General features: G+C 46.5%; 1 protein-coding gene across 1 annotated transcript; it reads right to left on the bottom strand.

Annotated features, from left to right (window-relative positions):
* Positions 1-21,252: 21,252 nt before the first annotated feature.
* LOC101757267 (cytochrome P450 76M5) lies at positions 21,253-23,116 on the bottom strand. The gene has a single exon (XM_004962761.4). The coding sequence runs from the start codon at positions 23,011-23,013 to the stop codon at positions 21,511-21,513; it is 1,503 nt and encodes a 500-aa protein (XP_004962818.1). The 5' UTR covers positions 23,014-23,116; the 3' UTR covers positions 21,253-21,510.
* Positions 23,117-23,885: the final 769 nt, after the last annotated feature.

Raw genomic sequence — 23,885 nt, 5'->3', positions numbered from 1 at the left:
TTGTTGGGATTCATCTTGAGACCATGCTTTTTAGTACACTCTAGCACCTGTCGCAAATCGGCTAGGTGTTCCTCGTGGCTTTTGGACTTGACCACAACATCATCGATGTAGATCTCCACCAGGAGGCCAATGAGTCTGTGAAAAATGTAGTTCATGGCTCTCTGATATGTAGCACCAGCATTCTTCAGGCCAAAAGTCATCACCACCCACTCGAATAGACCAAGATGGCCTGGACATCTGAAAGCCGTTTTGGGTATATCCTCTTCGGCCATAAGTATTTGATTGTATCCGGCGTTTCCATCCATGAAGCTAATAATTTTGTGCCCCGCGGCAGCGTCGATCAGTACATCGGCCGTAGGCATGGGGTAACCATCCATCGGTGTGGCCTGATTAAGATTTCTGAAATCAACGCAAACGCGGAGCTTCCCGTTTTTCTTGTACACCGGTACGATATTAGAAATCCACTCAGCGTAACGACACTGCCGAATAAATTTTGCTTCAATTAGCCGAGTTATTTCGGCTTTTATGTCTGGTAAAATTTTAGGATTGCATCGCCGTGCGGGTTGTTGGTACGGCCGATACCCTGGTTTTATGGGTAGCCGATGTTCAACAATAGACCGATCTAATCCGGGCATCTCGTGATACTCCCAAGCAAAACAATCCTTGAATTCTCTCAATAAATTTGTCAATTTACATTTGTACTCTGGATCTAAATTTGCACTAATAAAAGTCGGCCTTGGTTTGGTTCCGTCACCTAAATCTACCATCTCCAATGAATCAGCCGACGTGAATCCGTGTCCCAGCTTCCCGTCTTCTCGGGCGAACTGATCCATCTATTGCGCTTCTTCGGAGCCGACTGCTCGGATCGGCTGTAGGCCAAAATCGGTGACCTTCAGGAAATCGGTTTCCCACACCCTACCTGATATGCACCTGACGGTTTCGCAGCTCCATTGCTGTGCGTCGGCTGCTGCGATGCTGTACGCGGAGTCGGCTTTGACCACCTCGATGTTATCGCCGACCCATTGTACTAGGCATTGATGCATAGTTGACGGGATGCAGCAGTTTGCGTGTATCCAGTCTCGGCCAAGAAGCATATTATAGGACCCTTTGCCATTAATGACGAAAAACGTGGTAGGAAGGGTCTTACTGCCGATGGTGAGGTCGACGCAGAGGGCACCGCGAGCGTTTGACACCTTGCCTTCGAAGTCCTTTAGCATCATGTCCGTCCTGGTTAGGTCGTCGTCGCTCTTTCCCAGCTTTCGGAGTACGGCATACGGCATGATGTTGACGGCGGCTCCCCCGTCGACCATCAATTTAGTGAGGGGGCAACCGTCAACATGCCCTTTAAGAAACAACGCCTTCATATGCTGTCGTTCGTCGTCTTCAGGCTTTTCGAACGTGGCCATCATTGGTTCTAAAGCCAACCGTGTTGTTTGTTCCTCTATTGCCGACACGTTCTGTTGATCGGCAGGGGTCATAAACTCCATCGGCAATATGAAAACCATACCGATTTCGGCTGCCGATTCATCACCCGCCGATTCATCGTTGCCCTTGTTGTTTCCTTTGGGGCGCCATACCCGAGGCCTCCTTTCCTTCTTGTCCATCGCGCTTTCTTCTTCTTGCTGTTCCCATTGGCGGAGGCGTTGGACTCTTCGTTTTTGTGATTTGGTCAAACCATCGGGACACCATCTGGGGTTTATTGGCCTCCCTTCTTTCCTGGCGCGTTCCCATTCTGGCTCGCGTCCTAACGGGTCCTCGTCTGTTACCCGTGCATCGGCCATGTCTTGGAGCCGACTGTGAACGCTGGCTTTGCCACTTGATTGATCGTGTCGATCGGTCCTGCCCCCCTGCCTATTATGGCTTCTATCTTCTGACCGATCATATCGGTCACTTCTGCCCCCCAGCCGATCACGCATGGAAGGGCGCTGATCATCTGGGTTGCGCCGATTCCTGCTGATCGGTTCTGGCCTTCCGTCTCTGGAGCGAGACCTTGTGAACGGCCGATTGCTTCGATAGGGACCGTTGCACTCTGGGCAAGTATCGGCTGATGGAAGCCTGAGGTTATTTTCCCAACAATGGATGAAGAATGGGCATCTCCAGTGTTCTTCGTGCCGACGCATTGCTTCCTCTCGGGACCTCGATCGTTCATGTTGGCGTTGGTACTTTTGGAGCAGGAACTGGGAAGTAATACGTGGTTTATCAGACTCACCATCGTCGTCCTCCATTCGCCGTTTCCCTTTGACGTCTTCGGGCGTAAATTGATTTCTGGGGTCGACAGAGCCGCTCCTTTTTGCCGATTCGGACGTCAGCACTTTTGTTTGGAGGGGCTTCTTACCCGTATCCACCATGTTGGTAGGAAAAGGGTGTTGATCAATCTTCATTGGTTTGGCCGGTTTTGCCGGCACTTCGAATTTGAGTCTGCCTTGCTCAATGGCCGACTGTATTTGTTGCCTGAAGATTTTGCACTCGTTGGTATCATGTGATGTGGCGTTATGCCACTTGCAATACTTCATCTTCTTCAATTGTTCGGCAGAGGGTATCGTGTGGTAAGGCAAGAGTTTAATTTGTCCTTCCTGGAGTAGAAGATCGAAGATTTTGTCAGCTTTAGTTGTGTCGAAACCAAATGCTTCCGGCTCCTTTTTGCCGAATGGGCATGATATTGGTTTCTTTCCTTTAATCCACTCTGCGAGTCCGATGTCGGCGTCTTCTTCATCCTCTAATTCTTCCAGAAACGCCACTTTCTTCTGGAAATTTCTTCTTGGATCGAATGGACGCACCTCCTGCCCGGACAATCGGTGGACAATCTGGCTCAGGCTCTCGAACTCTTGTGAAGCATATTTCTCCTTAATGTGTGGCAGCAGGCCTTGGAAAGCTATATCGGCCAACTGCGCATCGTTTAGAGCCAAGGAGTAGCATTTGTTCCTGATTTCCCGAAACCTCTGTATGTATGAGGGTATCGGCTCATCACTTCTTTGCCGGAGGCTAGTCAAATCGGACAGCTTCATTTCGTGGACCCCAGCATAGAAGTACTTATGGAATTGTCTCTCTAGATCGGCCCATGTGATAATTGAGTTTGGTGGCAAGGTGGTGAACCATTGGAAGGCCGATCCAGATAAGGATGACGAGAACAACCGTACCCGCAGGGCATCTTGCGTGGCTGCCTCCCCGCATTGGATGATGAATCTATTCACATGTTCCACGGTGGAAGTATCATCCATCCCCGAAAATTTGGTAAAATCAGGAACTTTGTATCGATGGGGAAACGGCAACAAGTCATACGTAGATGGGTATGGTGTCCTGTAGGTATACGTTTGCACCTTCGGTTTTAGGCCGAATTGTTCTTGCATTACCTCCGCGATTTGCGCCGACCAATCTGGTTGTTGCTGGGGAATAGTTGGCGGTGGGATCGGCACATGCTGATAAATCGGAGGTTGAATAAAAGGAGGTTGATGAAAAGGTGGTATCTGAGTATAAGCCGGTGGTGTAGTAAAGGACGGCTGCTTGTAGGCACCACTTGTTTCATCATATAGCATGAGCTCTGACGTCTTGTTGACCTCCGGAGCAATAGGCTGGTATGGTGGTATAATCGGCCGAGTGGCCGTTTGGGAGGGTATCTGGAACGGAGAATTCCCTTGGCTGACCGATTGATTCAAACCGGTCGTGTGTATGGGTGCCCCCCAGGGTAAAGGGATGACTGGAGGGAGTGGTGCAGAGGACGGCCGGATGGAGCCGTATTCCAAAGGAGTTGATGACGTAGAAGCACTAGATCCTCCTACTGAAGATTGGATCGGCTGTGAAACCTGATAAGCCTGATTTGGTGGAATCGGCTGAAAATACGTAGGTCCCCTGTACCCTTGAGGTATACCCCCGGTGAAGGAGTTGACAACAGCATTGTGCACCATGTTTGAAAGTACCGGGGATTGGTTGATGAAGGCGTGATGAAGAGATTGTTGAATCATATCGGACATTTTATCCGAATCTTTTGAAATTGTGATCTGGCGGGGAGTAGGGAAAGGAGACTTTTTAACAGTTTCCCCGCTCCTGGAACGACTGAAGGATTTCAAGCAAGTTTTCCGGACTTGCTCCAAATACTGATTCAGATCTTCTTTTTGGTCATCCTTTAGATCTGCTTCCGTCACTTCGATGACGTTATCTTCGGAGACTTCAGCAGCTTTCGACATGACGGCGGTTGTAATGGTCCCACCGGGCGTGCCAAAAGTGTGTTGGCGCTAGAAATCGGTCAACCGAATCCCAGCGACCGACACACGACCCGGGAGAATCTGCTTAGCTCCTGTTCGGGTGAATGCCCTGGTGCGGTTCGCGCGGCGTGCCAGCCAATCTGACCTGTTGATTGGCAAGGAAGAACACGTGTTAAATTCAGTAACCGTGATCGGCTAAGTTTCCGATCGAGATAGCTTATCGGCAGATCGGCCGATTTACTGTGATGATGAAATCGGCTATAAGACAGCACGATCCCTGTAGCCTCGTAAACAGATAAATACTAAAGCAATCGGTACAAAGCTTATGAAAACAGTACTAGGAAAAGATCTAATCGGCAACGAATGGATCTAACTGCAGAAAGCAAAGAAAAGCCGATACTACCGATTCCTAGCAGGATAACTGGTGATAAAAACTAGAAAAACAGGTAAAAACCTATGAACCTAGTCGATATCGATAACTGATGAATAAATCTAAACGAAACGACAGCGATGCGCCAGAAGTTAAAGCTTAGATATTACTCGATAAACGGAACTTACAGAATCGGCCGGAGATCAAGATGATGCAGCCCTGCCAACCCGCACGAACTCGTGAGAAGGAAAAGTAATGGCGAAGTCGCCTGCTTGACAGTAAGTACGAAGAATAAAGTAACTTGTTGTATTGATTGATTGTTTCTTACAGATTTACAAAGGTAGCTATTTATAGCCCCGTACAAATAATCTTCTTAACCGACTAGGACTCTATCTCTAATTCAAACAGAAAACAAATATCTACAAGCACAATCCGTGCTAAACTAATTACCCCACGCTTCGTGGGCTGAACTCCACCTTATCCCTCCATCTTTCCAAGCCCATACAGGCCCACCTTAGTCCACCTTCCTGATCGGCCGGTTTCTTATCAGCAAAGGATTGCCGATTGGGAACCTGGCGTATTCACCCTGAAGCGAAGTAAAAGCCACTTGACCGATTCCGCACTGTAGCACCTTTTGGCCGATTCCCATCCGTACTCCTTCGATTTCTTTCTTCTTTGGCGCCGATTCTACTGATGACGAAATCCGGCGTCAACAAAGGGTATAGGTGTTTATGGGCAAAATGGAATCTTTGGAAGTTGTAGAACACAAATGGATGGAAGTTGGACTCAGAAGAATGGAATTGGTGCACTGAAAGTGAATTAACAGATGGGTACATGGCCATGTCAAATGACTGACGAACTGAACTTCAAGTTTCAGAGTAATTCAGTTAGATGAGGGAAAGAATTCAAAATTCGACTATGTTAGGATGTTTATCTCGGGTCAGAGCAAAAATAAAACTTGTAGAGCTCATGTTTATCTACAACTTTGCTTAAGCAACTTGTGGACTGTCGGATGCAATTTTGACCGTGGCTGAGCTCTGAATTTTCGGGCATCAGAAACAAAAGAGGGGGGGGGGTGACAGAGCAAGCAGGACGTGTCGCCGCTGGTGCTTCTGCCGCTGTCCAGCTCGACATCTAGGCCACCTCCGCGCCACGCAAGTCCCTAGCTAGGTCACGGTGTCGACCATGCGCACGGTAAAACTTCATATATCTACCGCTCCCGCCGCCACTTTCATCGTCGGTCCTTTTTACCGCCGCCGTCCTCTCTGTCACACCGCCACCACCGAGCAAATTGCCCCACCACACCGCAGCTCTTGTCGATTCCTTCCATCAACACCTCCACACACACCCCACCGACAACTCTACCAGCTTGTTGCCCCGCCTCTCCGCCGGCATACCCTACATCGCCGTCGTTTCCGTCCGCCACCGCCGCACCTCCTGCTCACGGTGAGCACCTCCTTGCCATCGTTTTCGTTCCGTGTGGGTAGTCGTAGGCGAGTCCTCGGGGCACTAGGAAGCCGTAGAGGAAGTTGTCGGGGTAGGACGAGCTGTCGTCGTGTTTAGCCACGACCGGCCGTAGGCGCCGCCGCCCGCCGCCGTGGAGGGAGTGGCTCCGGCCACCTCCCGGGGAGTTACCGCCGCGTACGGGTGCGCTAGGGCATGGGGATGCTTCCCCGGCCTAGCCCCATCGCCGGTAGGGTGCCGGCCGGCGAGCCGCACCGCCCCTGTCACGCTCGAGTTTTGGCGGGAGGAGGAAGAAGGCTCTGGTGCCGCGAGCCCGCGCATCAGGGAGGAGAGGAGAGGAAGGAGGCAGGCCGGGCGATGGCTTAAGTGGACCGAGAGTCCAGTCGGCCCAAATACCGGTGCGGGGAAGGGCCGTTGGAGGAAAAGGCCGGAGGCCCAGGTGGTCCAGCAGGCCGACTTCGTGGAAGAGAAGGAAAAGGAGAGATGGGCTGTCGGGCCGTCGCCGGTTTTGAGAAAGGGAGAAGAAAAAGAAAAACAGCCCAATAGGCCTAGTAGAGGTATAAGAGGCCGGCGGGTGGGATGAATAGGAGAAGGGGGTGGGTCCGAGCCGCGGGCCCAGCGTAATAGAGAGGGGGTAGAGTTAGGGCGTGTGAGAAAAGTAGGCCGAGGAGTTTTTTCGGGAAAAATTTAGATTTCCTTTGTAGAATAAATAGATTAAATCCGAATCTCACCATTTAAATCACAGAAATTTCTAGGGGTGTCCAAAATTAGTGAAACCAATTTTGTTAGGATTGTTTTATTTTTCTTTATGCATTAAAATTTTTATACCCTAGGAAAAATAATAAAAATTTGGGTATTTATTTAATGCCTTTCTTTTAAGGTATTTAAATAAATACATAATCTTTAGTAAATACAGAAAATATGGAATAACATTTCATAATCACAAATTATTGTTAACTCATAGGAAATTAGGTTTTAAGGCTAGAAAATAATTATAACGTTTTCTAAAAATAAAAGAAAGAGCCTTAGGTAAGGTTAGTAAAGAAAATAAAATTTGTTGGGTTAATCTTTTCGGGTTTTTGTGTGTTGGCTTGCAACTTTATCATGATAAATTGTATAGTCCTTGTTGGCTTGCAACTTTATCATGAAGGGAAGTTGTATAGTCTTGTATTCAAAAAGTTGCATTCCTAACCCCTACATATGTTTTGTCATAGACACCGAAGCACCGGAAGGGGATTTCTCGGAATTTTCAGAAGGATCTCCGGAGTTCGAAGAAATCATTGAGTTGGTTCCCTACGAGGCCAATCCTTCAGACAGTGCTAACTTTTTTATAGAACAAGGCAAGCCCCGGTGCATTATACCTATTATTTTGGAGTCGATATTTCATGTGTCCAATTATCGGTTATTGTTATGTGAATGCACTAGGTCTAGGAGTTGCTTGAAACTCATTCTTGTGCATTATCATATCTTGTTTTAAGGACATCTTTGCCACTTGTTCAAACATTTAGTAATTAACCCAAGTCTAGAAATGCTTAGTTGCTTAAATAATTGGCTTACTGAACCTTAAGGTAAATATTGAGTCATGCATGTTATTTATGGAAAGATAACTTGGAAGTTAGGGAGCGGACAGAAGCTAAGGATGTAGTTCTGTCTGCTAGATTAATTTGGTTAAGGCCCGATTCGTTGTCTTAACCTTTGATCAAGTGAAAGACATCTGATCACTTACTGGGTATGGGACCAGTAAAGCCCAGTAGGTTAGTAAACCCTCTGATCGGGAATACTTCGTACCCGCACTTGACGTGCTGGAGATTGGCAGGGGCATAGCCTGAAACTCACATGGTGATCAGGCCAGACGTGGGGTCCCATGTGGGGGTGCGTCCCTCGGTCCGGGTAGTCTTATTCCCAATCATTGGTTTTGCTAATCGAAAAGTTGTTACGTACGACTTGGACAGTCGTATATAACTGGTGATCAGGGTACTCTCCTGCATGATGTAATTTGATCCGGATCGCCACAATTCTCGGTTATGAATGCACTTGATCACTGTTGAGCATCGTAGCATAAATTCATGAATGCTATATCTTTCCACTAATGTTTGATGTATGACTTAATACCTTGTTGTTTGCAATTAAACTTTTTATCATCATTTAGAATGGTTAGGTAATAACTTAATCAAAATAAAAGATAAAGCTAAGGTCTCACTTTTAGTAAGCTCTTTTGACAAAAATGTGTCAGCCAAGTACACTGAAAAAGCTATCATGTAGTTCCAAGAAAAGCTATTATAATGGTTAGTCGGGTAAGCCTTCCTGAGTACCTCGTGCTCAGGATTATCCCTTGTGGCTATTTTCAGAGGCACCGCCGGAATCCACCGAGGAGGAAGCCCCGAAAAACTAGGGTATTGTTATGAGTCTCACAATACCCTTAGAAGAAATCTTAAATGCTCATCTCCCACCTGAACCATTTATGTTTAAAATCCTAGAACCTCTGTCTAACCTGCACTGTTAAGTTTATTTCAAACTATGTCTTGTAATAACTCGTATCTCGTGTATGTATGTAAAAATGTAATATTTGTTGATGCTTTCCCATCACGGAAACAATCCTGGTGTATGGCTATGAGACACGACATGGATCTTTCGAGGAGTCCTAGGGACACTCGACGGACGACTGAACTTATACTGTTTTAAGTGCGTTTCGGATAATTGCTGCATCGGCAGCGATTAGGTGCATTTAAACCAGTTTAAGTTGGACGGTTCCGCCACATAATGTTAAATATACTTATTATTAGTTTCGAACGAATGAGAAAAGGGATGAATGACTCACTAAAAGTTGTACGGCAAAAGTATAAATTGCATGTGATGTTGCTTACCCATGAAGTTGAAAATAGTCTTCATGGTCCGATTTCGCCATTTCATTAAGCATTCCTCATTTATAACGTGCGGGTCCATGAATCCGACATTATAGTATTGTTTTCTATAGCAATGTTGAATCTCCATTATGCATGATACAAAATAAAATATGGGATGAGATAGCGCACAACTAATGTAGGAGCTAGGATTTAGAAATGAGATCAAATACTTATAGAACCATGCACCAATGAGGGACTTGTCAAGGGCATCTTGAAGGTACAAGTAATAAAGACTGTCAAACTCAATCCATATGTCATCTGACCCTCGAAAGTAATCACGATCTTGAACCCGAGCAATGAACATGATCCATGCATCTGCAGCTGCCTCCATGCACCAGTTATGAAATGCATACATTTTTGTTGGTAGGGGATCGTCCAACAGTGGCCACAGAAGAGGTTCCTCTAGCTTAAACTCCCATTTACTAGCCCCTAGGTGATTTGGGATATAGTCCTCCCCTAGGAGTTAAGCTTTTTTGAGATTGATGGAGGCAATAAATTCAGCCAAAACCTCATCTTCTTTTGAAAGCACTTTGAGTAGATCGACCAATTATAAGGACTATTCTCCAAGCTGGGGAATGGTGGACCCTGATCTTTTTTTCTTCTGATATGACTTTGTGATTGAGCAGTCATAGTCTGACATGGTTCTTTCACCACTTTTTTAACCACTAGGGATTTAAAGTATTTCTTCGTTGCTTCGTCTTAGGCTTCTTCTTTCACCCAAAGTGAGTAGCAACCTCAGCCATAGATATCCAGTGGCATTCCACATCTGTTAGTTCATATGCCAACTTTGGAGGTGTAGGCTTTGCTTTATTAGGATGTGGGTTATTCTTCTGCTTAGGAGGTGGCAGGATCGAAGCATTCATGATTTTCTTTTTAGGAAGTGGAGGTTGAGGCAACGATGGACTCATGCTTTGGTCCCTTGTAGCTAGTGGGGATGATGGACTCATGCTTTGGTTCATTGTAGCTGGTGCATCCCTGGATGGTGGCATTAGTGACTTGTGCCTTGACCTCTGAGGGGATGATGCGGGAACTATGTCTGCTTGCGGAAACCTTATGTAGCCCCTGGCCCAACAAATCCAAGTGCGGATGGCGTGTCCTAGTTCCGTTTCACCATCGCCTCCAAGGATCTCGAGGCCCAGGTCTTCCCATCCTGTTTCCACTCGGTCAACCTAGACTCTAGCATATCCTTCAAGAATCTCCACGCCATGAATTGCCTACCTGGTACCGGTACTTTGTTTCCACTCAGTCAATCTAGACTCTAGCATATCCTTCAGGAATCTCCACGCCATAATTTGTCTGCCTGGTACTGGTACTTCAGCAATACCATGAGCCACTAATTTGATTGTTTTCCTCACCGGAGTAAGAAGCTCACATGGGGTCCTCACAGTGATGTCTTCTATGGGGTAGTGTTGTTTGTTGCCCGCAACCATGTCAGATGATTATTCTGGTTGGAACTCTGTGGAAGCGACACTGCTACAATGCTGGGAAGCTTGGTTTATTATGTCCACATTAGCACCTGATGCAGCTCCTGCTTGGCTAAGTGCTAACGCCTCTTGCAGCCGATCCATTCTTTCATTAGTCGAAGCTACTTGTTCTTCTAGGATACGCATATTCTCTTCTGCTACGACCTTGCTTCTTCTTGGACTTCTATAAGACTTGATATCTTCACTAAAGCCTTTCTTCCATGGAAGTACACCTATGGCTCGGACACATCCAGTGTCTTCCAGATTCCCAAGTGCATAAGTCAGCTCATCTTTCTCTTTGTCAGGCTTAAAAGTTCCTTGCCGTTTAGCCTTTAGTGTAGCTTCCAACCTAGTGACTTCTGCCATTAATGAATCTCTAGTAATAAACGATCCTTCTTCCCTATTTAATGTGCTGCTATGACCGTTGAAAAAGTTCTTTGCTTTCAATGGCCAATCGAGAGTTGCTGGCACGATTCCTCTTGTCATTAGGTTAGCTTCTATCCTCTGCCATTTGAGCATCACCATCTTATAACCTCCTTGGCCAAGATGATGAAAGTGTTTCTTTCTGTTTGCATTATCTTTGGCTTTTTGAGCTCGCATTTTGGCATCTTCCGACAACTTGTATTGCTTGAATGGTTCCCAATAAGGTCGTAGCTTTTGGTACTTTTTCTCCAAATCTGGTTTGATGCCCTTCTTGATAAAATCTTTGTCCAAGTTTCTCTTGAACATTTCGAAAGCAATTTCCATCTTCCTAAAGGAATATACCTTCAGTTCTTTATCTTTTACTTCTGAATATGTGAAGTGCAGTATCAACTGTTGCCAACATATTTCTTTCTCTCGCTCAGGGACCATATCTTCAGCTGCATCAGTACGTGTGGTTGCTCTCCATTTTTTAATGCTTATGGGGATGTTTTCCCGAACAACAAACCCACATTGATTGAAAAATGTCGTACACACAGAAGGGGGAGCAATTGGTGCACCTTCATCATCCACTTCTGTGATGATGGTACGCCCTACCAACTTTTTCTTCCCGCCTCATTTCTGTTTAGGTCTCATGGAGGATCCAGATGGCTAAAAAAAGAAGCATTAATTATACCCATGGTTGATAGGTAGAGAATTCAAATCATGTTTATGTATACAAGGATTCATATGCTCGGCAATTTCTTCCTCCTCTTCGGCTGGAGCATCATCACCGCCATCACCAGTCGTATTTAGGTACTGGCTGCCATCATCCTCTTCGCTTGTAGCATCATCTACTTCATTAATAATATTTTGCTGGAACGCTTCTTCCTCTCTGTCTCCCATTTTAACCAGTAAAAGAAAAAACAAGGTATTTAGATAGTAATTAAGAATAAATAAAGCTAAAAGAAATAATTTTTTCCATTAATAAAAAAATAATTCTAGGCATTGTCAATCATGTAAGTAAGTTTCTAGCCATTTTCCAGTAATCTCAATGATTTCTAGCAATTTCCTATATTTTGTAATAGTTTTCTATATTATTATCTTCCATATTAACAAGTAAATCTAACCATTACTAAAAGTAACAATTAAGAAAGTAATTCTAAAAAGAATGTAACTAAATGAAACAAAAGAAATAATTCTAGGCTTCATGTAAGGAAGTTTCCTAGCCACTTTCCAGTAATCTAAATGATTACTACCAATTTCTTATATTTTCTAATTACTAATTGCTGACATAATCATGGGGATTGCTGACATCAGCGATCGGGGTGGGGGGTTGGGGGCTTACGTATGCACGCAGAAGGGCCGAGGGTGCGGTGGTAGGGGCGAAGGCGGAGGCCAGAGCGCGGGGTCCTGATAGCGGCCGGCGTGAGCTCCTGGTGATGGAGGGCACGACAAGGGCAGAGGCGCTCAGTGGCGGCCGATGCATGGCGAGCACGGGGTGAGGCACGGCGGAGCTCGGGGGGGCCAACCGGGGCGGGACGGCGGCTGACGTCGAGGAGCACAGAATCCTGTGGGGAGGATGCACGCTGAGGTGCCAAGGGAGCGTTGGGCGTGGCCAGATGTCAAGGAAGTCGAGGAGGAGCTAGGGCGTGGATGTCGAGGAGAAGTGCGGCGTCCTACGGGGAGGAGTGCACCGTGCTGCCGCGGAGTTCCTGATGTTGGAGGTATGCCCTAGAGGCAATCATAGAGATGATGATATCTGATTGTATCCATGATTTGTATATTGTGTTCATTGAATATCCATTAAAGGCTACTTGAATTGATCTACAATTATGTGAATTGTGTGTGGAACTCTTTACTTGTATGGTTATTCTAAAAGTTGTCCCTAGTCGGAGTTCATGTGTGGACACACATGAATATTAGACTAGTACATGTATTAGTTGATGACTATATTTCACAAGTCATGGATATGGAGATGTCAAACTAATAATGTAGGCACATTATTAGACCTGAGACCTGAGACCTGAGATTGTCGCATGTACTCAAGATGTGGATCGACTTACTTAGGGGCTATCAAACGCTACACCGTGACAGGGTAGTTAAAAAGGTAGCTTTCGGGTTTGTCAAGAAGCATGCTGTGAGACATGGTCAATCAAGATGGGATTTGCCCCTCTCTAATTGAGAGTGATATCTTCTGGCCCCTTGAGTGATCGGATCCAAAATTGCATGGTCATGCTACGTACGGTTAAGAGTTAACCTACAAAGGGATTCCGAATCACAGGATCGAGAAAGAGTGGTCAGCTTGAAGCTAGACCAAATATCATTAGGCAAATTGAATAGCATGTACATAATGTTGTGACAGTTTGTCTGATATGATCTTCGTGTGCGTATAGGAGTTGGCACGTCTTGCTAGAGGCCGCTACCGACTATTGGGCCAAGTAGGAGTACTCGGACCATGTATATACGTATTCGAACCCATAGGGTCACACACTTAAGGGGCTGGAAGCCCAATTCGGATATGATCCGAGTTGGATCAGGTTTAGAAGTACTAATGGGTCTCGGACCCAGAGGCCCGTCAGGAAGCTCTATAAATAGAGGGGTGGGGCGCCCTAGGGTTTGATCCTTTTGGCCGAAACACATCTGCCGCGCCTCCCACGCCCTCGCCCTGTTGCAACTCGTGGACCTAGCAGTCCGGCTTGCGACGCTTCCTCCCTGCACGTGTGGATACCTTGGAGGTGTTGCACCTGCAGCAGTTCGACGAGTCGCCGACAAGCCACGCCGAGCCACGGCACGAGGACGACTTTTGTTGCACGTGGACGAGCTGCTGAGGCATTGCTCGACGTCGACATGATCGACTACATGCTCGACTACGCTGATCGACTTCGCTGCCCTGATGCGATTCTACATCTTCCGCACCAGTGCATCGAGTGGTAATCCCGTGATCCATATACGGCAGTTTTACTGGTTTACGTGATAGAAAAATTTTGTTTTGTGCTAGTGTAGCCTACCTCGTAGCCCAACAGTGTATCAGAGCCATAGCTGTTTTTGTTATGGATTCGGATGTGTGCATATGGAGATATACGAGTTTTCAGACTGATCTATGGCCTATTTTCGTGTTTTTGCTGCAATGGTCGTGTAACGACATACTCCTACCGGTCGGATTTCCTCCATCGGAGTTAAGTGATACACGTAATGCCAGCTACAGTGAGCGAAGATCAATATGATTGGTCGAATCGAAATCTAGGTTCATACGCCAGGCACATGAGATGTGCAATAGTAGATTGGATCTACTGCCGGGTCGGAATTTTGCCGTATGCGTGTGCTTTGGTAAAATAGCCGTAACTTTTCGGTACGATCTCGGATCGAGGTGAATTTTATATGAAAATTGATCTACAGAAAAAGTTACACATGAAATTCAACCGCTTTTCCATTTTCGACGAAATTAGATTTCCCAAATTTGGCTTGGAAGATGGAGTTACGGGCCTCCGAAGTTTGGAACGTTAGAACGCCTAACTCTGTTTTGCAGGATGTATAGATCTTGTGATCAGTATGGCCCCTTTGTGTATGTGATGCATGTGTGTAACTCATTCATGACCTGCGTGTCGTGCGTACGGCAACACGGTTGGAGCCATATGTGTTGTCACTTTAATGTATTTAATGGTCTGCGTACCAATTTGTGATGATCCAAGCAACTATGTAATCTTCATTACTAGCTATTAGGTGCAATAGCATGTTCTAGTTCTTGGAGGACTCAGCACCAGGAGGACGGCGCACATGGAACATGGAGATGGAGATCACTATGGTGAACAGGTTCTGTGGAGATGGAGATCACCATAAGAAAACGGGTCATACTGTGTCACAACTGTGTGCATGTTATTCTTTATGTTTTACTTCCTGCATGATGTGATGTTAGAAGTAGAACGATCCCTCACAAATTTTAAGTTAGTATGCCCTTCCAACTAAAACTTGCACCGTCCCATGTCTTGTACAATTGGCGGTGGGTCTATGAAATTAGGGTGCCACTAGTTTTCCTTGACTAGACGGGTTTGTGTCAGACACTTACACGCATAAGGGATGGTTTTCTTAACAAGGTTATCTTAACAGTTAAGGACCTTGGGGCATAAAGGTTGGACGCCGAGACATGGAGATGTCACCCAACAACAGGAGTCATATGTGATATGATTAACAAGAAGTTGCTTACTGATCTACCTTGTTTGCTAGCGGTGATGCTAAAGCTCACTAGTAGACTTGTTAGTTGTGGATCCTGAATCACTAAGTATCAATAGAGGGATATTGATTTTAGTGGGAGTAGATTCTGTTAAATAGTTTAATGTGATTTGCTCTATCATGGATACGTTTGTCTTAGTGTATTTTGCATTACTTTTATTGTAGATTAAATGGCACCTAGCAACACCACACCGTTTGCTTTGCGTTCGGTCCTTGAGAAGGACAAGTTGAATGGAACAAACTACTCAGATTAGATCCGTAACATGAGAATTGTTCTCAGGGTTGAGAAAAAGGAAGATGTTCTAGACAACCCATTACCAGAAGAACCTGCTGATGATGCACCTGCTGCTGTTAAGAATGCTTACAAGAAAGCATGTGATGCTAACCTCGAAGTAAGCTGTCTTATGCTTGCTTGAATGGAACCCGAGCTGCAGATGCAGTTCAAAACAAACCATGAGGTGCACGATATGATCGTGGCGCTTAGAGACATGTTCCAGACACAGGTCAGGACTGAAAGATTCAATGTGTCTAAGGCCTTTGTGGAGAGCAAGCTAGCAAAAGGCGCAGCAGTAGGACCACATGTAATCAAGATGGTTGGTTACACTCAACGGTTGGAGAAGCTGGGCTTCCCACTAGGCCAAGAGTTGGCCACTGATTTCATTCTTTCATCTCTTCCGTCTAGCTATGAGAACTTCATCTCGAACTACCATATGCATGGGACGGAGAAGGGTCTGAATGAACTGTGTGGCATGCTTAAAACAGCAGAGGCTGACATTAAGAAAAGTGCTAGTAGCAGCCATGTGATGGCTATACAGAACAAGCCTAGCTTTAAGAGGAAGGGCAATTCTTGGAATAAGAAGGGTAAGGCTGGAATGTCCAAGCCAAACCTAGCGCCCAAGGTTAAAGCTGGACCTGGACCTACTCCAGACAAAGAGTGCTTTTATTGTCACGAACTTGGTCACTTGAAGAGAAATTGCAAGCAGTACCTAGCTTCGTTGAAGAATGAGGGAAGTAAGAGTACTTCCACCTCAGGTACGCTTGTTATTAATGTTATAGACAACATATTTCTCGCTGATACAATTATTAATTCTTGGGTATTTGATACCGGATTGGTTGCTCATATTTGCAATTCGATGCAAGGAATGATAAGAAGTAGAAGTGTGGAAAGAGGAGAAGTTGATTTCCACGTGGGCAATAATGCAAGAGTTGCTGCATTGACCGTTGGGACGATGCAACTCCACCTCCCGTCAGGATTTATTATGGAGTTGAATAATTGTTATTTCATTCCTAGTTTAAGTCGAAACATTATGTCTCCTTCATGCTTGATGAAGGATGGTTATTCATTTGCGAGCGAAAACAATGGTTGTGTGATCTCTAAGAATGATATGTTTATGGCTTTTGCACCTATTGTGAATGGATTGTTTGTTTAAATATTGATAATTCACCTATCTATAACATAAGTGCTAAAAGGCTTCGGCCTAATGATTTGAGTCCTACCTACTTGTGGCATTGTCGTGTGGGTCATATAAGTGAGAAACGCATGAAGAAGCTCCATACTTATGGACTTTTAACTTTGTTTGATTTTGAATCATACGAGATATGTGAGGCTTGCTTACTAGGCAAGATGACCAAGGCACCTTTCACAGGTTTTCCTAAGAGAGCATTAGACTTGTTGGAACTTGTATGCGGACCAATGAGCACGACAGCCAGAGGAGGGTACCAAAACTTCATAACTTTTACTGATGATTTTAGTAGATATGGATAAGTCGGATAAGTGCATTTTCATGGGATATCCAAAGGAAATTTTAGGATATTATTTCTACAACCGGTCAGAGGGAAAAGTGTTTGTTGCTCGGAATGGGGTTTTCCTAGAGAAAGAGTTTCTCAAAGGAGAAAAGAGTGGAAAGACAGTGTATCTTGAAGAAGTTCGAGATGAGCCGATCGGGCAAGAATCAACGAGTGATGCTAACGTAGCAGAACAAGTTGAGACACCCATGGCAAGAGAAGCACCGCCACAACCACGAAGGTCGGCAAGGCTCCGTGAGATGCGGGAAATATTATTGTTGGACAATGATGAGCCTGCGACATATGCAGAAGCAATGATGGACCCACACTCCGAAAAATGGCAGAGTGCCATGCAATCCGAAATAGTGTCCATGGGAGACAATCAAGTTTGGAACTTGGTTGACCCACCTGATGGTGTTAAAGCCATAGAGTGCAAGTGGATCTATAAGAAGAAAAAGGATATGGATGGAAATGTTCACAACTATAAAGCACGACTTGTCGCAAAAGGTTTTTGACAATTTCAAGGAGTTGACTACGACGAGACCTTTTCACCCGTAGTGATGCTTAAGTCCATTCGGATTATTCTAGCTATAGCTGCATATTTCGATTATGAGATATGGCAGATGGATGTCAAGACTGCTTTCCTGAATGAAAACCTAACTGAGGACGTGTATATGATACAGCCCGAGGGTTTTGTCGATCCGAAAAATGCTGGAAAAGTATGCAAGCTTCAGAGATCCATTTATGGATTGAAGCAAGCATCTAGGAGTTGGAACATTCATTTTGATGAAGTGGTCAAAGGGTTTGGCTTCACCAAGAACGAAGAAGAGTCTTGTGTTTACAAGAAGGTTAGTGGGAGCTCTGTAGTATTTCTAATCTTATTTGTGGATGACATATTGCTGATTGGAAATAACATTCCTATGCTTGAGTCCGTAAAGACTTCATTGAAAAATAGTTTCTCGAGAAGGACTTAGGGGAAGCGGCATATATTCTGGGCATTAAGATCTATAGAGATAGATCGAGAAGGCTTATAGGATTAAGCCAAGATACTTACATTGACAAAGTGTTGAAGCGATTCAGCATGGAAGAAGCGAAGAAAGGGTTCTTGCCTATGTCACATGGCATACATCTCAGCAAGACTCAGTGTCCTTCGACTGCATGGGTAGAGTGTCATATGCTCGACCATTGGATCTATCATGTATGCAATGATAAGTATTCGCCCAGATGTTTCATATGCGCTAAGTATGACAAGTAGACACCAGTCTGATCCGGGTGAGAGTCACTGGACAGCGGTGAAAAACATTCTTAAGTACTTGAGAAGGACTAAAGATATGTTCCTCGTCTATGGAGGTGAGGAGGAGCTCATTGTAACAGGTTACACCGATGCTAGTTTCCAAACCGACAGAGATGATTCAAAGTCACAATCAGAATTTGTGTTCACGCTAAATGGTGGTGTTGTTAGTTGGAAGAGTTCCAAGCAGGATACGGTGGCCGATTCTACGACAGAAGCTGAGTACATCGCGGCTTCGGAAGCCGCGAAGGAGGGTGTTTGGATAAGGAATTTCCTTGTTAAGCTTGGTGTGTTCCCAAATGCGTCCAGCCCATTGAATCTCTATTGTGATAACAATGGAGCAATTGCGCAAACAAAGGAGCCAAGGAATCACCAAAAGAACAAACACGTTATGCGGCGATTTCATCTCATTAGAGACTTCGTTAATCGGGGTGAGATCCAGATATGCAAAATACAGATGGATTTGAATATTTCTGATCCGTTGACAAAGCCTCTCCTGCAGTCTAAGCATGATGCGCACATAAGAGCTATGGGTATTAGATATATTCTAGATTGACTCTAGTGCAAGTGGGAGATTGTTGGAGGTATGCCCTAGAGTCAATCATAGAGATGATGATATCTAATTGTATCCATGATTTGTATATTGTGTTCATTGAATATCCATTAAAGGCTACTTGAATTGATCTGGAATTATGTGAATTGTGTGTGGAACTCTTTACTTGTATGGTTATTCTAAAAGTTGTCCCTAGTCGGAGTTCATGTGTGGACACACATGAATATTAGACTAGTATATGTATTAGTTGATGACTATTTTCACAAGTCATGGACATGGAGATATCAAACTAATAATGTAGGCACATGTGGAGACATGTGCTAGGACTGACCCAACGCGAGAAGTAGTTCTTCCTTTACACAACATGTATGCTTTGTCCTTAGACCTGAGATTGTCGCATGTACTCAAGATGTGGATCGACTTACTTAGGGGCTATCAAACGCTACACCGTGATAGGGTAGTTAAAAAGGTAGCTTTCGGGTTTGTCAAGAAGCATGCTATGAGACATGGTCAATCAAGATGGGATTTGCCCCTCTCTGATTGAGAGTGATATCTCTGGGCCCCTCGAGTGATCGGATCCGAAAATGCATGTCCATGCTGCATAAGGTTAAGAGTTAACCTACAAAGGGATTCCGAATCACAGGATCGAGAAAGAGCGATCGGCTTGAAGCTAGACCAAATATCGTGAGGCAAAGGGAATAACATGTACATAATATTGTGACGGTTCGTCTGATATGATCTTCGTGTGCATATAGGAGTTGGCATATCTTGCTAGAGGCCGCTACCGACTATTGGGCCGAGTAGGAGTACTCGGGCCATGTCTATAGGTATTCGAACCCATAGGGTCACACACTTAAGGGGCTGGAAGCCCAATTTGGATATGATCCGAGTTGGATGAGGTTTAGAAGTACTAATGGGCCTTGGACCCAGTGGCCCGTCAAGAACCTCTATAAATAGAGGGGTGGGGCGCCCTAGGGTTTGATCCTTTTAGCCGAAACACATCTGCCGCGCCTCCCACGCCCTCACCGTGTTGCAACTCGCGGACCTAGCAGTCCGGCTTGCGATGCTTCCTCCCTGCACGTGTGGATACCTTAGAGGTGTTGCACCTGCAGCACTTCGACGAGTCGCCGACGAGCAACGATGAGCCGCCGCCGAGCCACAATGAGCCGACGACGAGCCGCGGCACGAGGACGACCTTTGCTGCACGTGGATGAGCTGCTGAGGCACGACTTGACATCGACGTGATCGACTACGTGCTCAACTACGCTGATCGACTTCGCTGCCTCGACGCGATTCTACATCTTCCGCACCAGTGCGTCGAGCGGTAATCCCGTGATCCATATACGGCAGTTTTCCTGGTTTACGCGGTAGAAAAATTTTGTTTTGTGCTAGTGTAGCCTACCTCGTAGCCTAACACCTGATGCGGCTGGATGTCGAGGAAGTCAAGGAGGAGCCAGGGTCGTGTGCGCCGAGGAAGGGGGCCGGTTAGCTGGGGCGCTGGGTAGTGCGGACGTCGAGGAGGAGCGCGGCATGCAATAGTCTGGAGTGCGCCGCGATGCCGGGGAGTGTTGGGCGTAGCCAGACATTGAGAAGGAGCCGCGCCGCGGTTGATGGTGGACAACGACGTCGGAGGCAGCGGAGTGGCGACAGGATCGGGAGAAGGAACGACTGCGTGGCTAAGTGTTGGAGAAGAAGTGGGGTGGGATTTTTGCAGGTTTGTGCAGTTTAGTACCAGGCGGTGGCCCGCCCGGTACAAAATAGCCTTTAGTACCGGTGCTAGCTGCTGTCCAGTACTAAATGGTTTCATTTAGTACTGGCCAAGGCCTTCGCCTGGTACTAATCGGGCAAAAATGGCGGGAGGCGAAACATGGGGAATTTAGTACCGGCCAAGGCCTCCGCCATGTACTAATCCACCTCCAAGTGTTTGGTTTTCTGCGCGCACTCTATTTTCTTTTCTTATTTCTAAAATTACTGTTATATTTGTTTTATGCTTAATAAATGGAGTAAACTTAGGAAAAATATTGAAAAAAGTTTCATACCTTGCTGTTGGCTATCTCTACACCATACAACAATTTATTGATATAGTAAAATTAGAAATTTTTAATTACTAATAGGATATGAAATGTTTCCACACTGTTGTTAATCCCAAAAAACAAAAAAACTACTATTTTGAACATGATAAATATTAAGAAATATTAGCTATAATAAATTCGACAATTATGCCTTCAGTATACAATGTACCTCTAATTTAATATTTGAAGACTTTTGATGATCCAAAATACTGCAAATATTTAATATTTTAACCATGAAAAAATAATTTATGAATTTGTGTTTGTTTTATTTGATCCAAATTGTACGAATAGTATCGTTAATCGTAGAAATACCACATAATTGTTCGAATTGTACAAAATACATTACAATAGTTCATCACATGACCACATAATTAATACCACGCAATATAATGGTTCTAAACCTACTCATCGTTATTCAATGAACATTGATAATCTTTTTCTTGACGAATGTCCCTTGGTCATGATCGCGGTGTAAGTACGGAGCATCTTCTTTGGATAATAGGATGCTAGTGTCAACCTCAACTGAGAATGGAGAAAGTTCATCAAACTGATCAAAATCTTCCAACATGATTTACATAGCTCGTGTATGTCGTTGATTTACATATCTTCCCACCGCTCGTGCACGTCCACTAGTTATACATAAAATGATACAAGTAATGCAATCACCTCCATACTTTCAGGAAATTTCACTATCGAGCATCAATCATACGCTAGAAACAAGAAACATTTCGCTGCAACAACGGACACCAATTGCAGTACAATATACCTTATTTGGTGCCTGCTAGGTAATTGCGACGGGCACGGCCTTGAGAGGGACGGCCAGGACATTGCCAGTTGTAAACCTTTCGCTGACGTCCACCTGCTCGGCCGCCATGCCCTCTGGCAACCTCCACTCGAACGCGTGCAGCAGCGACGCCAGCAGGTGTGGCACGACGCGCTCCGCCATGGGCATACCGGGGCACTGCCTCCGTCCATACCCGAACGGGAAGAACTCGAATTCCTTCCCCTTGTAGTCCACCTCCGCCGCCTTGCCCAAGAAGCGCTCCGGCATGAACCTGTCCGGCTCGTCCCACACCGCCGTGTCCCGCATGATCGCCCACACGTTGACGAAGACCGTGCAGCCCTTGGGCACGGCGTAGCCGCAGACCTCGACGCCGTCCTCCACGGCCTTGTGGGGCACCAGCAGCGGCGCCACCGGGTGCAGCCGCATGGATTCCTTGAACACGGCCTGGAGGTACGGCAGGCCCGCCACGTCCGGCTCCTCGATGGTCTCCTTGCCGCCCAGAGCTCCGGCGATCTCCGCGCGCAACCTGGCCATGGTGCTCGGGTTGCGGAGCAGCTCGGCCATCGCCCACTCCACCGTGATCGTGATCGTGTCGCCGCCGGTGAAGAAGATCTCGAACACGATGGCCTTCACGGTGTCGCGGTCGATCTTGCCCGTGGACATGAGATCCAGGAGCACCTGGAGGAAGTCGTCGCCGTGCCTGCCGTCGGCGTTCTCGGCCAGCCTGCGCTCGATTATGCCGTCCAAGATGCGGTAGATCTCCCCCAGGTGCCAGGCCGCCGCGCGGCGCCGCCCCTGCAAGTCGAGCCGCCGCAGGAAGGGGAGGAGGTCGGAGACGTTGGGCTTCGTCATCAGGTCGGCTATGTTCTCCACGTGCTCCCGCATCCCGTGCGCCGATTCGCCGGTGGCGTCAACGTCCACCACGTCGACGGAGAAGAAGGTGCTCGACACGAGGTTGATCATGCCGCCGTACAGCGCCCTGCCGACGTCCACCTCCCGCCCGGCGCGCGCGCGGAGGTGTGCGACCAGGTCCCGCACCTTGCGCTCCCGGACGCCGCGCGCCGCCGCGAGGCTCCGCGACGAGAAGACGTGCGCCGCCAGGATGCCGCGCTGCAGCTTCCACAGCGGGTCCGAGCTGGCCATGTTGACCAGGGAGCGGTCGGCCCACCCGAGCGCGTGGACGGCGTCGACGGTGTAGCGGCCCGTGAGGCGCCGGTCGTGCCTGGTGAAGGCCTCCCTCGCGGCGTCTCGGGAGGAGAGGGCCACGGCCGGGACGGGGCCGAGCTGGAGGCGCATGACGGGGCCGTGGGTGCGCGCCAGCCGCGCGAGCGCGTGGTGGAGGTTGCCTCGCAGGTCGAGCGCGTTGCCAATGATCGGGAGCGGCCGGGGGCCCGGCGGCAGCCGGCCGGAGCCTCGACGGCGGCTGAGGATGGCCAGGTAGTAGAGGAGCGAGACGACGCCGGCGAGCGTTGCCCAGAGCAACCAGACCTCGTGCTCCATCTTTTCTGGGGCCTGGTTTTCCTGCTCAGGCCAAGCCCATACGCGTTCATATATAGCGCTTTGCAGTAGAGTTTTAGTAGTTTTTGTTTTCCCATTTTTGTCTCCATGAGCCAAAGTCGTAGGAGCTTAGTTATGTTATCCCTTTTCTAAAGAATGAGTTAGTCTATAGTACTGTTTGCTTTTAATTTGAGATGTACAAGTAATCATCCGGGCATCTTTCGGTGTTATTCCGTAGAATCTTGTGTGTTCATATAATCCAAATAGAGCCGTAGGTGCTTATATTATTCTTCGAGATGTAGAAGGGCGGCATTTCTCAGATAATGACGACTTCTGGTGTTGGAGCTGAGTTGTGGTCACACGTAACCACAAAATTTAACAAATCTGAAAACGGCATTATTAGTTGTCCAAATCCGACAGGAAGGCACGTAATTTGTACAACTCCATGATTGCCGCAAGATGACTTATATTATTCACGCTTAAGACCGCACGTACATTTTAGCAAAATGCCATTTATCATAGTATGAGAAAGAGAAACCAAGAGGACTTAGGGCCTTCGTTTTTAACTGGGCAATCTCCGGGATGACGTCGACCCTTCTTCTATTTGTGCCATCATCATTTGCTCACAAAGAGCAAAAGGGGTGTGCAACAAACATTTCACACGTGTAGATAGACCTGGTCCCCTGAAAACCCAAGTAAATTTTAGCTGACCTGGCATGCAGAATAACACATCAATGAAGGGATCTTTTTTCAGCACAAACGAACAAGTTGAGGACTAGAGATGTCTACATCTTTGTTCCTTTTAGCCCATCAAACCTACAAAGTTGATGGCCACAAATACACGACAGGACAACTTGCAATGCACAGCTCCCACA

Source organism: Setaria italica, chromosome III, assembly GCF_000263155.2.
Source record: "Setaria italica strain Yugu1 chromosome III, Setaria_italica_v2.0, whole genome shotgun sequence".
NCBI classification, from domain to species: domain Eukaryota; kingdom Viridiplantae; phylum Streptophyta; class Magnoliopsida; order Poales; family Poaceae; genus Setaria; species Setaria italica.
The sequence above is the reverse complement of the archived record's forward strand: the minus strand, read 5'-3'. Positions and strand labels throughout refer to the sequence as shown.

What these genes read in the sequence shown, in the direction of transcription:
- LOC101757267 (XM_004962761.4), bottom strand. Translation starts at nt 23,013, where the DNA reads ATGGAGCACGAGGTCTGGTTGCTCTGGGCAACGCTCGCCGGCGTCGTC.